Below are 14,138 nucleotides of genomic sequence, written 5' to 3'. Positions count from 1 at the left end.
GTATGGCTGTAAATAGAGTACCTATGCCTTTGGATGCTCTGGATTTAGCTAGTTAAAAACCAGATTAAAAAGAAATCATACAGCATTTATGGTTAGCATAATTTTAAATAAAAATGAGAACCATTCTCCCAACAATAATCTAGTGCTGTTTTCATTGCAACTGAGGAAGATTTTGGAAGATAATCTAGTTTAGTGGACTATTTCTCCAAGGGCAGGATTATGGGCCACTTTTTACTGGGCAATAAAATGCTTTTAAATTCTAAATGTTGCTGCATATAATCAAGTTATCTCTTTTTTGGAAGACGAAAAATGGAAGATTTCTTAGACCTTGGGAAGAGTTTTTGCCATTTATTTGTGAATCATTCAGCAAAAGTCAGCCGTGTACTATTTTAAATAAGATGTTATCTCAGAATGTCACTGTCACTTGACTCAAAGATTTTTCTTTCTCTGTTTTTTTCTTTTTTGTTGTTTTTGGATTGGGGGAGGAGGTCCTCCTCCTTCTGCATCATCAAATCAACAGTTCTGTGGGCAAAGGACAGGCCCAGATATCTCCATCAATATTTGGTAAGAGGGAGAAGGGGGCTTAATATATGGGGACTAACACTAGATCTCGCCCCTATGCCCCTACGGGCACCCCTCCACCTCCCCTCACCCAACGCACTTCACTGGAGCAAACAGAAACAACCCACCATTCTGAAGCTGTGGTAAACGCTCAGGCCACGTGACACTGAATAATGCTGTTTGCATTCAAACACTGAGACTCCGCAGTGACACAGTAATTCATCTGCAGCTAGTTACTAAACTGTGGGCACTGAGAAATAGGCAACCCGTACTGAGCCAAAGGTACTGCTGGCCTCGCGAAAGCTCAGCCGGATGCTGAGAGCAGGGTGAAAGCACAGCTTTGGGAGGCAGGGAGAGTGAAGAGGGGAGAGAGGCACGTTCACACCATAAGGTTCACACCGCGCTCTGAGAAGCCTCAGGGCCCCGCCTGAATTTAAAGCGGGAAATGAAGGGGCTGACAGAGATTTTAACTAATATACTGAGCCTTCACATCGGTCGCCTACCTTCAATCTCAGGGGCAACACTAAGAAATTGGTATTATTATTAATCCCCTCTTAGACCCTAGGGACTGAGGTTGAAAGAAGCAAAGAGGCTCTTCCGGGGGCTTACGCCCCGCGCGCCAGACTCCCAGGAGGCGGGAGCGCCCGGGCCGGGCTGCACCGCTTTTCTGGAGGGGAGAACAGCTGGGCTGCGGCACAAAAAGCTAGGCCTGGGTGAGGCGCCAGCCCAAGCTGCCAGCCCCGGAAGGAGAAGGGGGGTCTCGCAGGCGCGCGGCCCTCGCGGGTGGTAGGTCGGCGCGGAGACCAGAGCTGGAAGCCAAACCCAGACAGTTGGCGAGAAGCACTAGCCCCCTCCGCCCGCCTACTCGCTGCGGGGAGGGGTTTCTCACGCCCCCTGCTCCTGGGTGACTGCACCGGAGGTCGGAAGGAAGCGGGGCGAGGAATGAGTCATCCCGCCTAATTCCTCCTTCCCGGTCCCTCGCCTCCGCACGCCGGCCCCCTCCAGAGATGGAGCAGCCAGGAGCGAAGACTCGCTCTTCCTCAGAGTCCGCTACCAAACCCCCTGGGGCCTGCAGAAGAGAGGGGAAGGACGGGGCGTGTGGCCAATGAGAGCTTCGCCCTCTCGCCGCCGGCCAATGGGCCGCTGTTTACAGGGTAGGGCGGGACTAGGAGGGGGCGTTCCGGGGCTGGCGCGCGGCGTCGCGGTCCCGTGGCTCACAGAGAGAGTGGCTCGGTGAGAGAGCGCCTCACAGGGAGTCGGCGCCTAAGCGACGCGGGAAGGCGCCACCGCCGCCGCCTCTGGCCAAGGTGCTGGAAACGACAGGCCGGTCGGCCGCTTCGCCTGCTCAAGCACCCGTTGCAGCTGTTGCTGCTTCGCTCCAGCTTGGTCCTCATGGAAGAGATGGAAGAAGAGTTAAAATGCCCTGTGTGCGGCTCCTTCTATCGGGAGCCCATCATCCTGCCCTGCTCTCACAATTTATGTCAAGCGTGCGCCCGCAACATCCTGGTACAGACCCCGGAGTCTGAATCCCCCCAGAGCCGTCGGGCCTCAGGCTCCGGGGTCTCCGACTATGACTATCTGGACCTGGACAAGATGAGCCTGTACAGCGAAGCGGACAGCGGCTACGGTTCCTACGGGGGTTTCGCCAGTGCCCCCACTACCCCCTGCCAGAAGTCCCCCAATGGCGTCCGCGTTTTCCCCCCGGCTATGCCGCCACCGGCCACCCACCTGTCACCGGCCTTGGCCCCGGTGCCCCGCAACTCCTGTATCACCTGCCCCCAGTGCCACCGTAGCCTCATCCTGGATGACCGGGGGCTCCGCGGCTTCCCCAAGAACCGCGTCCTGGAAGGGGTAATTGACCGCTACCAGCAGAGCAAAGCCGCAGCCCTCAAGTGCCAGCTCTGCGAGAAGGCGCCTAAGGAGGCCACCGTCATGTGCGAACAGTGCGATGTCTTCTACTGCGATCCATGCCGCCTGCGCTGCCACCCGCCCCGAGGGCCCCTAGCCAAGCACCGCCTGGTACCCCCAGCCCAGGGCCGCGTGAGCCGGCGGTTGAGCCCGCGCAAGGTCTCCACCTGCACAGACCATGAGCTGGAGAACCACAGCATGTACTGCGTGCAGTGCAAGATGCCTGTGTGCTACCAGTGCTTGGAGGAGGGCAAACACTCCAGCCATGAAGTCAAAGCTCTGGGGGCCATGTGGAAACTGCACAAGGTGAGTCCTAAGAAAACCCACCCCTAACTCCCCTCGCCTCCAGTCCTCCGGTTTTGCAGTCAACCGTCTCCCTTTTGCGCACAGTGAATCCCAGTGGGGGCGCAATGCAGGTTCTCCTGTATCTGCTTCCCCCGTCTGGTGCACTGCAGAAGCGCAGGGGGACCTTACAGCGAGCGCAGGGGAGTTAAATATTCCCAGAGTTGTTGCGGGGATGCCTGAGAGCGGGTCTCCCGGGGGGCCCTGCCTAACCCGGGGCGTCCCCTCTCCGCCGCGGAGGCGCACCCTGAGGTGCCCGCCAGCGTACTGGAAAGCGCTGCGTAACTGGGCAGAGGAACGCCAGCGCCCGGGGCTGCCAGGAATGCTCCAGGGCAGAGCCGGCTGCGGTCCCCAGGGATGGAGTGGGGGCGGTGGGGCGGCTGGAAACGCAGAAGGTGGGAGCTGCGGGAGAGACTGGCGCTGTGATTCGCGGCGGGGGCGGGGAGAACTCCGCGGGTGGAATACTGATGAGTCCGCGCGGGCCCAGACTCCGGGTCCGCGCTGGAGCGGTTGCGGGACCCGGTGCTTTGCCCCCAGGAGGTGAGGGAGTGGGAAGAATCCTGCGGTTGCCAAGGCAACAAGGCTTGTTGGCGGCGAGTCCTGACCCTCCTGGGGGCTAGGGACCTGAGACTGAAGTAGCAGGACCAAGGTTTCTGTGTGGTCTAGGTCTGAAACCTAGGTAGATGCGTCTCCCAGGGTGACCCCATCCTCCCAACCACCACACACGCATTTGTCCAGGATTCAACCCTTTTTCTCTTTCAGTAGTTGTCTTTGACAGCTTTGAGGCACCTGTTACCACCAGATTTATCTTTCTGGTCTCTTTTGATGGTGCCTCCACCAAAGCCAGCTTCAAGAAGAGTGCCTTTACCAATGTTTAGGTAAGCCACTCCTCTGCTGGGAATCCTCCAATTGTCCCCTCATTTCTTAGACAGACCCTAGGATGGTCCACCAGGACCTGCTTGAAATGTTCACTTTTGACCTCATCGACCTGACCTCATTTCCTCCCACTCATTCCCTTTGCTCCAGCTGCACTGTCTCTCAACCAATAGCAGACGCCTTACAGCCCTCCAGGCCTTTGCATTCGATGTTCCTTATGCCTGGGACATTCTTACCCAATACCCTGTATTCTCTGGCTCACTCTCTTGCCTCCTTCAGATTATTGCTCAGATATCACCTTTGCAGTGAGACCCTTCCGAACACAGTTGCTGCCATTAGTCTCAGACACCCCTAACGGGCATGCTATATATTTTAATTATCATGTTACTTTTGTTTTTATCTATTGCTCCCCTCCACATATACTAGAAAATAAGATTCATGAGGAAAAAGATTTTATAATGTTATGCTCACCCTGCTTAGAAGGAAGGGAACAACTCTTGAGGAGATTTGTATAAATTTCAGTTTTAATTTTTAAATAATTTGCTTGACTGGAAAGCAAAAGATAAGATTTTCTTCACATCATTGAGTTTCAAGCCCAAGGTTCAGGTAGGGCAGTAAAGATGGTGTTCAGGCCTCAGCTATGCCCTGCTAAGGGTCTCCCAGCATTTCTTGGAGACTAGAAAGGCTAGCCTCTGAGAGAGTCCATGGAGTTAAGGCTGGAACATTGGTATTTTATTTATAGCAAGAAAAGAAATAAGATATTACCATTTTCAGCAATCAGGGAGGTTTTCTCAATTCAGTATTAACTGAATGTGATCCATGTTTATGGTTTTTTGTGTTCTCACATATAACCTATTAAATCTTATTCATACTGATGGAAGTTTAAGTCAGCACAAATTTGAGCCCTACTAGGCACATGCATCTATTTTTAAGACATTTCAACTTAACTTTTTAAAAATGATATTTAATTTTGAAAGTTTTCAAAACTCGAATTCACAGTCAATCTTTTTCTTCATGTTATGATTTCACTCTTAAACTGCTAACTATAGCCCATGATAAGTTGCCTTCCAAAACTATCCTTGGAACTAAGAAACTAATCACCCTGTCTCAAAAAAGAACGGAAGAGTCACACACTAATTAGGATGGTCAAACCACAGCATGGTTTTTCCGTGAAGAGTCTGTACTTTATCTATTAAAACCAAAAGCAACCCTTTAGTCTTTGTCAAGCCCTGTATAGATTTGAAATAGTTAAATCATTCATTTTATGGGTAATGGAAATTGTGAGTGGACACTGGTGTGGACTGGGTTGAAATTTGGATGTCTGTTAAAAAAAAAAATAATGTCAAAGCCCTTGAGACATGACATAAGTAAGCTTTTAGAAAAGGAAGGTTGGTTTGTTGAAGAAAAAAAAAATTTCTTCTCTGATCTTTTGCACACTTTTTCCAAAATAGTGGATAGGTATAATTTTTGTTCAGTCAATATCAGAATTATTAAACTGCTAAAAAAATGACAGAAAGATGACAGATTTTAACATTTGCTTACCGTCTTAGATAAACAATGAACATTTTTCCCCATCTTATCTTCTTAATAAGGTGTTAATGTGTCAACCCTGGATTTTCTCATATAGTCATTTATGTTCTGGTTCCACAAATCTCATGGGCCAGAATTTATATGTCTTTCAAAACATAAGAGAGCAAAGAATTACATTAAGTAGTTTTCCCAAAGTTGGGCAATTAGTTTGTCAACACATGTTATTACTAGACCTGAGAGTTTCCATTAATGTTCTACCATATTAATTAGTCATTTCTGCTGATAAAAAATTCTGTGAATAAGTATTTCCCTCGAGCACAAAGTCCTCATTTTACACATTCAAGACAAAATGGCTGAAATTTATTTTTAAAGAGGTTATAAAAGCAGCTGGTTGAAATTCACTAGTTGTCAATTGACCAAATTAAAATACTTCTTGCACATATATGACTTTCAAAATCCATGAAAAGTAATACTGCATGAAGTAGCCATATAAGACAAATATCTGGGGCCCCTGGGTGGCTCAGTGGGTTAGAGCCTCTGCCTTCGACTCAGGTCATGATCCCGGAGTCCTGGGATGGAGCCCCACAGCGGGCTCTCTGTTCAGCGGGGAGCCTGTTTCCCCCTCTCTCTCTGCCTGCCTTTCTGCCTACTTGTGATCTCTGTCTCACTTGTGATCTCTGTCTGTGAAATAAATAAATAAAATCTTTAAAAAAAAAAAAGACAAATACCTGATAACAGTTTTCATTTAGTACCAGAACTTGCTATATTCCTTTATACAACTTAGGTTGGTATAAAGAATTGCTACACAAAAAATCATTTTGTAGATACTTTCAAACAGGCAATTGGAACCATTATTACTACTTTGTAATTTTAGAAATTCACATTTCTAAATCTAACTTTATCCTTAAATTCCTGGTGGTTTTTATCAATCACTGAATCAGTACATTTGAAACTATTTTGTTGTATTTGTGCTATTGAGCAAAGATTTTCTTTTTTGTATTAAGCACTCTGAATCTTGTCTCAAAAGTCATTTTTCTTTTACTTTTTTAAAGCGAAGACTTGCAATTTAACCAACATTTTATTTTTAAAAAGATTTTATTTATTTATTTTAGAGCCAGTATGTGGGTGAGGCGGGCTTAGAGGGGGAGGGAGGAGGGCAAGAAACTCCCGCCCTGAGTGCAGAACCCCTGGCAGGACCCAGTCCCACAACCCTGAGATCATGACCTAAGCTGAAACCAGAGTCACATGCTCAACTGACTGAGGCACCCAGGTACCCCAGCAACAATTTAAAATTTTAATCAGTTATGCTTTAATTTTCAAAGTATTCTGGAAAAAATATCTGCTTTGTGGTATGTTGGCATTTCATCAAATATTTGTGTAGCAAAGTGTGTTATTTAATGTAACTAAAATAGTAGTTAACTATCTAGTTATCTACTGTGCAGTAAACACAATATAATCTAGATGTTCCTATGATATGTATAAAAGGTAGCAGATATTCATGTTTTTTATATTTTTAAAATTTACATTTAGTACCATCAGAACACTCTGTGCACAGTGGTACAAATATTAAGGAGAACAAATCAATGAAGTTGGTGTTTCCTCTTTGTACTGAGACATGATAGTAAGAGACAGATGACAGGTGATCCCATTCCAGACCTGATACTGCCACTTACTTGCTAATAACTTGAAGCAAATCTCTTAACTTCCATGCTTCCTACACACAAATCTATATTTGTGGAAATATTTTGAAAAAAATAATTTAAATGCTTATAACTTACTCATTTCAGTTTGGCACAAGAGAAGAGTTTTATGTAAAATAAAATTGTTGTCTCACTAGTCAGCAATTATTTCCTAAAAACCTCATTCCCTACTTTAGGATACTTTGCTTGTTCCTTTCAGACTACAGGATGCAATAAAAAGCTATTCTTGAAGGTGGCCCAAAAGGGTGAATTACACCTTCATGGGTCCAGAGAATACTCAGTTAAAGTAAGCACAAAGAATAAAAACACTACACAAGAATTTTTTATATATTAAACAAAGGCATTTTGTTTTTCAATAACGATGCTAAAATGATAGTTGGTATCACTGTTTGTCAGATTCTCCAAAGAAGACAGTGTTCTCACTCTGAAGTAACAGAGCTTGTTCTTCCCATATATGCCATGAAACAGTGTTATTAATTGAAATTTCAGGCAAGTCACAGTTTACATAAAGAGAAAATTATCATAGCTACCTGTTATTGACTAATAAGAATAATGCACAGTCAAAAATTATCCTTACTTTCAGTACAGTATATTCTCTCATCTAATTATTTCTCAAAGTGTGTGTATGCATATAACTCAACCTTGGCACAGAGGAGAACAGAACCCATTACATGGTAAAAATTAAGAACAAAATAGTTCTAAATAATATCATTGTTATCAATTTTATCAGGGACTCTTAGTTATAAGAAACAGAAAACCCACTTAGGTGATCTCAGAGGATTTCCTGGGGAATGAAACAAGTCAACTTCCAAGGAAAGCAGAACTGGAAAGCTAGAAACTAAGTTTATTTTCTGTATCAGTCAGATTGGACTAAGTTATTCTACAGTAACAATTTCCTAATCTCAGTGAATTACAACAATAGTATATAATTTCTCACTTCCCTCAATGCCCACTGGGAATCAGCTGTGGCCCTTCTCCACATCTTCCTAGTCTTGAGCTTAAGCTGAAAGAGCATGTTTGAAACATGTCAACCTTATAATGGAGGAGAACAAAGCAGAGCTACTCAATAGCACTTCAATTTTCTACTCAGATGTGGCCTGTCACTTCTGTTTATATTGACTGGCTAAAACATGTCATGTGGCCATACCTGAAGGCCATACTCTAGCAAATACACTCTTCCCACAGAAGGACACCAGAAAAGGACTCTATAATGGAGACTGGAGAATATTTAGAACAAATAATATAATATGCCACATGTTTAACTCTCTCATCTCTGCTGCTTTCTCTTGCAATGGGTCTATCTGTCCTGCACAAGCCCTGACAGACTCCTCCAACCCCAAGGCAGCATGGCATTTTAGTACAAGTTTCTACTGTCATCTAGCTAGAGTGTCTCTTCACATTTTCAACTTTAGAGAAAGAATCTGATTGGCTCAGCTTGCATCAGGTAATGACTGATGACTTTCCAGGCCATGACCCAACCCCTTTGGTGAGGTAGATGTAGAAGCCTAGGCTGAGACAAGTGAGGTACTCACCTCAACAGCATAACTTAACAGGGCACCAAAACTCAGCAATCAAGACAAAAAACCAGTGCAATGCCATATCTTAAAAAATAAAAATAAATGCAAGAAATCCATGATCAACAAAATGTCAACTTTTTTTTTATTTTTTATTTTTTTAAGATTTTATTTATTTATTTGACAGACAGATCACAAGTAGGCAGAGAGGCAGGCAGAGAGAGGAGGAAGCAGGCTCCCTGCTAAGCAGAGAGCCTGATGTGGGGCTTGATCCCAGGACACTGAGACCATGTAAGACCTGAGCTGAAGGCAGAGGCTTAACCCACTGAGCCACCCAGGTGCCCCAAATGTCAACATTTTAAATAAAGGCAAGATCAGTAACAGTGTGACCATGCTGAGCCCTACTAGACCCTGAGTCAAAAGGAAAAACCAAAATCATGTTTCCTATTTTGTTTTGTTTCCTATTTTGACTTTTGTTCATCAAAGAATCCTTACATTAATTTTTATTTAAAAAAAAAGCCACATTAAAATAGTATTGATGTTGATTCCTGAGGTTTTTGGCACTCCCTTAAATTCCACATCTGAGGAGAGTGCCTCACTCCCCTCCCCCAGCTCTGGCCCTGAGGGACAGAGTCACATGATACAACACCTGGCTCCTAGTTTACTCTACAGCCAGAGAGGAGCTCCCAGGCAGAATGCCTCAGAGAGCAGCGGGGGTAGGGAGGCATTGACCAGCATTCTGGTACAGTCTCAGAGGAAGCCATGCTGGGTGCAGAAGAAAGCATTTTGCTCTACTTGGATCTTCCACATTTCAGCTACAGCACTGTTCTCTTAAGCTGCTTTGACAGTGATGCAGTAGAGTTGATGATGATGAAAGAAAGGACAGGAAAGTGTAGAGAGCACTGAGAGCTGGAGCTCAGTGCTTGCTCTCCACAGCAATGCTCCACGACCAAGTGGTTTGTGTTATCACTGTCCTGTACTCTGGTGAACATGGTCACATCAGAGCAAAGCAGTCCCTCACTTCGCTTATGTTTGAGTGGAGGAAGGAGGACAGAAGATGCCTAACATGATTTTATACTAACTATGGATACCTCTTTTAAAGTCTGTGGTTGGACTGGGAGTGGGAGAAAAATAAAATCACAGTTTCCTGTCAATAATTTCATCCATTTAGTAGAAGGAAAGAAGAGTGTTAGTAGCCATGGAGTTCGGTGTTTTGTGCTTTTTGTCTTTTGACTTCCTAACAGCAGTACTCTTCTTGCTCTAGTTAAATGCTTCCCCTCACCACCCTATTCCTACCTCTGCCCAGTCCCTGTGGTGGGCTGCCAATCCAGGGCCCTGCCTTACCTGGCCATGTGGAAGGGCATGGGATATAGGCCTGGCCAGTTGTCTTTCCCTATCCCCCTGGTCAAAGTGATTAATTTAAAAGATTAACACGTACTCAAGCCAGTTCAATCAGAGTCCTTTTCTGAGGTTTATATATACTGAGTCAGGGACAGAGGAGTCTTGCTTTCCTCTGGATGTGTTATAGCGGGAATAAAAAAAGCTAGGCGCTGTCTGTGTCCATGCCTCTTCCTCCTACCACTATATCAGTAGAAGAAAATAAGGCAACCCACAGAAATACAGAGCTGAGGAATGAAGAGAGAATTCTGAGAACAGTAATTAAGCCTTTGGAACATGTCATGAGAGCAGCCAGCTACCCCCTCCTGCCTTTTGAGTTACCCAACTCAGTAAACCTCCTCACCTTTTTTAGCTTTAGCTATTTTATTTCAGCTACTTTCAACTGAGAAGCCCTCACTTATAAAAGCATATGAATTAACACATGTGAACATTTATATTTGAAGATATCCTTATTCATTCTAGATATTGTCTCCAAAATACTATACTTAGAAGGCTGCATTCTGATGCCAAAAACAAAACAAAACAAAAAACAAAAAATGGAAAGCAGTTTCGATTCAATGAAACAGAAATCATATGATATTTAATCTAATGCTATTTACCCATGCACTAACTGTGTAGCCTGTACTAGCTTATTGGGCAATAGGCTGGACAGAGAGGTTCTGAAATCAGACTTCTGCTAATAATCCGTTTTATTTGTTTTCAAAGGCAGGAAACCTCTGAAGATATACATCTTGCTTTGACCTGTTCTTTAGGTCAGAATTTCTCAAATTGTTTTCCCAGAAAGTTTCTATACTTAAATAATTTTGAGACTCTCTGCTCAAACATGCTCCTGATGGTTCATGTTGTACGTTATTACATCAGTTCTGTAGCAAAGAAAACTGATCAATTTAATCTAGAATTTTCTTTTTTTTTTAAAGATTTTATTTATTTATTTGACAGACAGAGATCACAAGTAGGCAGAGAAGTAGGCAGAGAGAGAGGAGGAAGCAGGCTCCCTGCTGAGCAGAGAACCCGATGCGGGGCTTGATCCCAGGACTCTGGGATCATGACCTGAGCCGAAAGCAGAGGCTTTAACCCATTGAGCCACCCAGGCACCCCTAAACTTATTTGACTTTGGAAACTATTTATTATTTATTTTTTCATTTTTTTCCCTAGCTTTATTGAGATATCACTCATATGTATAATATATGTATGTTCATGTATATAACATATAACATAGATAAGTTAAAGGTGTACAAAGTGATGATTTGATATGTGTATATATGTGAAATGATTGCCACAATAAGGTTAGCACCTCTATCCCTTCACATAATTACCTTTTTTGTAAGTGTGTAGAGATAACTTTTAAGAATTATACTCTTAACTTTCAAATATATAGTACTGTGTTGTAAATTATAGTCACCATGCTGCATATTAGATAGCTAGAATTTATTCGTCTTACAGCTGGAAATTTGTACCTTTTGACCAACATCTTCCATTTCCTCAGTCCTCAGCCCCTAACAACCACCATTCTATTCTCTATTTCTTTGGATTCAGCTTTTATTAGTTTCCACATGTAAGTGAGAACATACAGTATTGGTCTTTCTCTGACTTATTGCACTTAGCATAATGGCCTCCAGGTCCATCTATGATGTTGCAAAAGGCAGAATTTAAAGGAGATTCTTTAAAGTCTTTAAAATTTATGGCTGCATAATATTCCTGTGTGTGTGTGTGTGTGTGTGTGTGTGTGTGTGTGTACCACATTTTCTTTTTTTTTTTTTTAATATTTTTTATTTATTTGACAGAGAGAAATCACAACTAGGCAGAGAGGCAGGCAGAGAGAGAGGAGGAAGCAGGCTCCCTGCAGAGCAGAGAGCCCGATGTGGGGCTCGATCCCAGGACTCTGGGATCATGACCTGAGCTGAAGGCAGAGGCTTTAACCCACTGAGCCACCCAGGCGCCCCTGTACCACATTTTCTTGATCCATTGATCCATTCATCTGCTGATGGTCACTTCAGCTGTAGAAACCCTTTTTTGGTGCTAAATGAGTTAGGGAAACACTATTCTAGACACTGAATAGCTAATAAGCCAGTAAGAATGTAAGCATTCTTAATTTCTGCTGTATGCAGAATAGACTACTCTGAAACTCCAGCCTGTGGATAAATGTCCCAAATAAGACTATCTTTAAATCTTATGTTAATCCTTAGAACAAGTATTAAAAGTTAAATTTATGTTACTTTGAATATTAAAACCAAAGATAGAGGTAAGAGCAATTAATATAAGTTTTTTAGTGTTTATATACATATACTCAATATATGTTGCTTCCCTTTTTATTATAAATAACTGAAAAAATTAGTTTAGGCATCAGTGATACCAAGGCAATATAATTGGAATTAACTGCTTTGATCCACTTTTGCCTGTTTTTAGGCATTGTGTACATGATGCCAAGTGACTTATTTGATTGAGTTTGCTGTTAAATTGTGGTAGATAGAAATAGATTGTTTTTAAAGTACTTATTAAAGCAAAAAAGATGATTTAGCTTGAAGGCTAAAACTCTAAAGGTGCTCCTGGGACAACATATCTCAACAACTTATGAAAGTTAAAAGAACAGTGCTTTGCTTGTTACATTCCAGGCTTTGCTAATATTTTCAAAATGACATTTGGAGTCAGTTTGTAACCTTGGAAGAAGAGTTGGTGATAAAATGGCCCCCAGCAGTGTACCTAGATTATTAGAGACGATCTAGGTTTTGTCAGCAGCATGTCTAATGTATCCCAAAAGACATTTCAAAGCCAAAAACACTTACTGGGGGTGTTCTCACAAGCAGTTTCATCACAACCGTAAACTGGGCCCTTGTCTTAAACTGAGAACTCTCTCTCAGAGTGAGACTATTCAGAAAAACCCAAGCAGAATGCCCAGAATGCTCTTGACATATCATCAGGGAAGTCATCACAATTTCACTTCACCTTAGGATATATTATACATGCTGCTGACAAAACCTACCTGTCCGCCAGCACTGTCCTCCAGCATTTTCTTAAACTAGACCTTCAGATCAACTGAGCCAGCCTCACCAGCCTTGCAGCAGACCAGCCTGCTATTGGGAAGCTAAGTGCTGCTCCCTGTTCCCCAGAGTCACTCCTGTACCAGCAACACTCCTACCCCAGCTGGGTTGAATTAGAGATACTTTCTTTCCTTAACTATAGAAAGAGAGTTTTTTTTCATTTTGACTCACTCATTTTACGCTGATGAAGCAAGAACACTTGTCTTGAGTTTCTCGTCTTGAATAAATAAGCATCACTGACTTCTCTCTTCCTCAGCATGCCTGTCCCTAAAGACTCTCTTACCCATCATCTCAACTCTTTGCACCTGAATGTCTGAAACAGATCCAGTCATCTCAGTCCCAATCCCCATTCACAATGTGCTCTCAAACTCTTGTATCTTCTGTTCACCCACCTCCTTAGCTCCCATCTTTGAGTTCCAACACTGAGCGCCCCCCATATTATAATTGCATGTTAGAATCTCCCACTGGACCCTACAAAGACAGTCATAGATTATTTCTTATATATCTTTGTTTCCTCCATTAATGCTTTTAGTAGATGTTTGAAAAGATTTAATGAAGAAAAGAGTCAGTAAGAAGATTAATGATTAGCAAATATTCTAATATTCTAAATTTCTCATATTAGCCTAGTAATAATAGTGAAGTTTGGAGCCTTCAAGTTTATACTTTTGTTTAAAACTTACTGAGCACTTATTACATGCCAGGAACTGTTCTAAGCTGTCTCCAGGCACCTTCTCATTTAATCTTCGGAATTCACACATTCTTCCTACGAGAAAACTGGGGTACAGAAAGATCATAGAGTCATACCAGTTTTAAGTGGCAGAGCCAGGGTTTGAATCCAGGCTGCCTGACTCCGGAGCTCACATATTAAACTGCCATTCTGTCCTACCATCTGATAATCACAGGAAATGCATGACCTAGAAAGTGCTGTTTTATGGTCCTATAAATTACAATGGTATAACAAACTGAGTTCCGTTAGTTCTCATGAATACAAATTACTGAAAAATTAAGTCATTTGTCCCCTATGTTTCCTTGTGACAAAATAAAATTTAAAGAGGAAAATACAAGGCAGGGGGAAGAGAAAAACAAGTATATTGAGCATTCCCTAGACCACATCCTGGGAGGCATACGGGATAGGCCAGATTCCCTTGGGAGGGGTCTGTCAGAACCAGTCAATCAGCAGCAGATAGACAGCAGGGTTCTATAGCTCAGCCACTGATTCATTGTCCTCATGTAACAAAATCACCATCTTAAGATTTATAGAAAGAAATTAT

At 43.2% G+C, this 14,138-nt stretch overlaps 1 protein-coding gene across 10 annotated transcripts in view; it reads left to right on the top strand.

Annotated features, from left to right (window-relative positions):
* Positions 1-1,783: 1,783 nt before the first annotated feature.
* Positions 1,784-14,138, top strand: part of TRIM9 (tripartite motif containing 9) — a 108,431-nt gene continuing 96,076 nt past the window's right edge. For 6 of the 10 annotated variants that reach the window (XM_046007443.1, XM_046007439.1, XM_046007437.1 and 3 more), the window contains exon 1: positions 1,784-2,775. In XM_046007443.1, the coding sequence (XP_045863399.1) occupies positions 1,954-2,775 (822 nt within the window). In that variant the 5' untranslated portion in view covers positions 1,784-1,953. The remainder of the gene's footprint in view (positions 2,776-14,138) is intronic. The other 4 variants (XM_046007442.1, XM_046007441.1, XM_046007438.1 and 1 more) reach the window with 1 other exon arrangement.

The sequence above is a fragment of the Meles meles genome, chromosome 6, assembly GCF_922984935.1.
Source record: "Meles meles chromosome 6, mMelMel3.1 paternal haplotype, whole genome shotgun sequence".
NCBI classification, from domain to species: domain Eukaryota; kingdom Metazoa; phylum Chordata; class Mammalia; order Carnivora; family Mustelidae; genus Meles; species Meles meles.
Note: the sequence above shows the minus strand (reverse complement) of the source record. Positions and strands in the feature narration are given on the sequence as shown.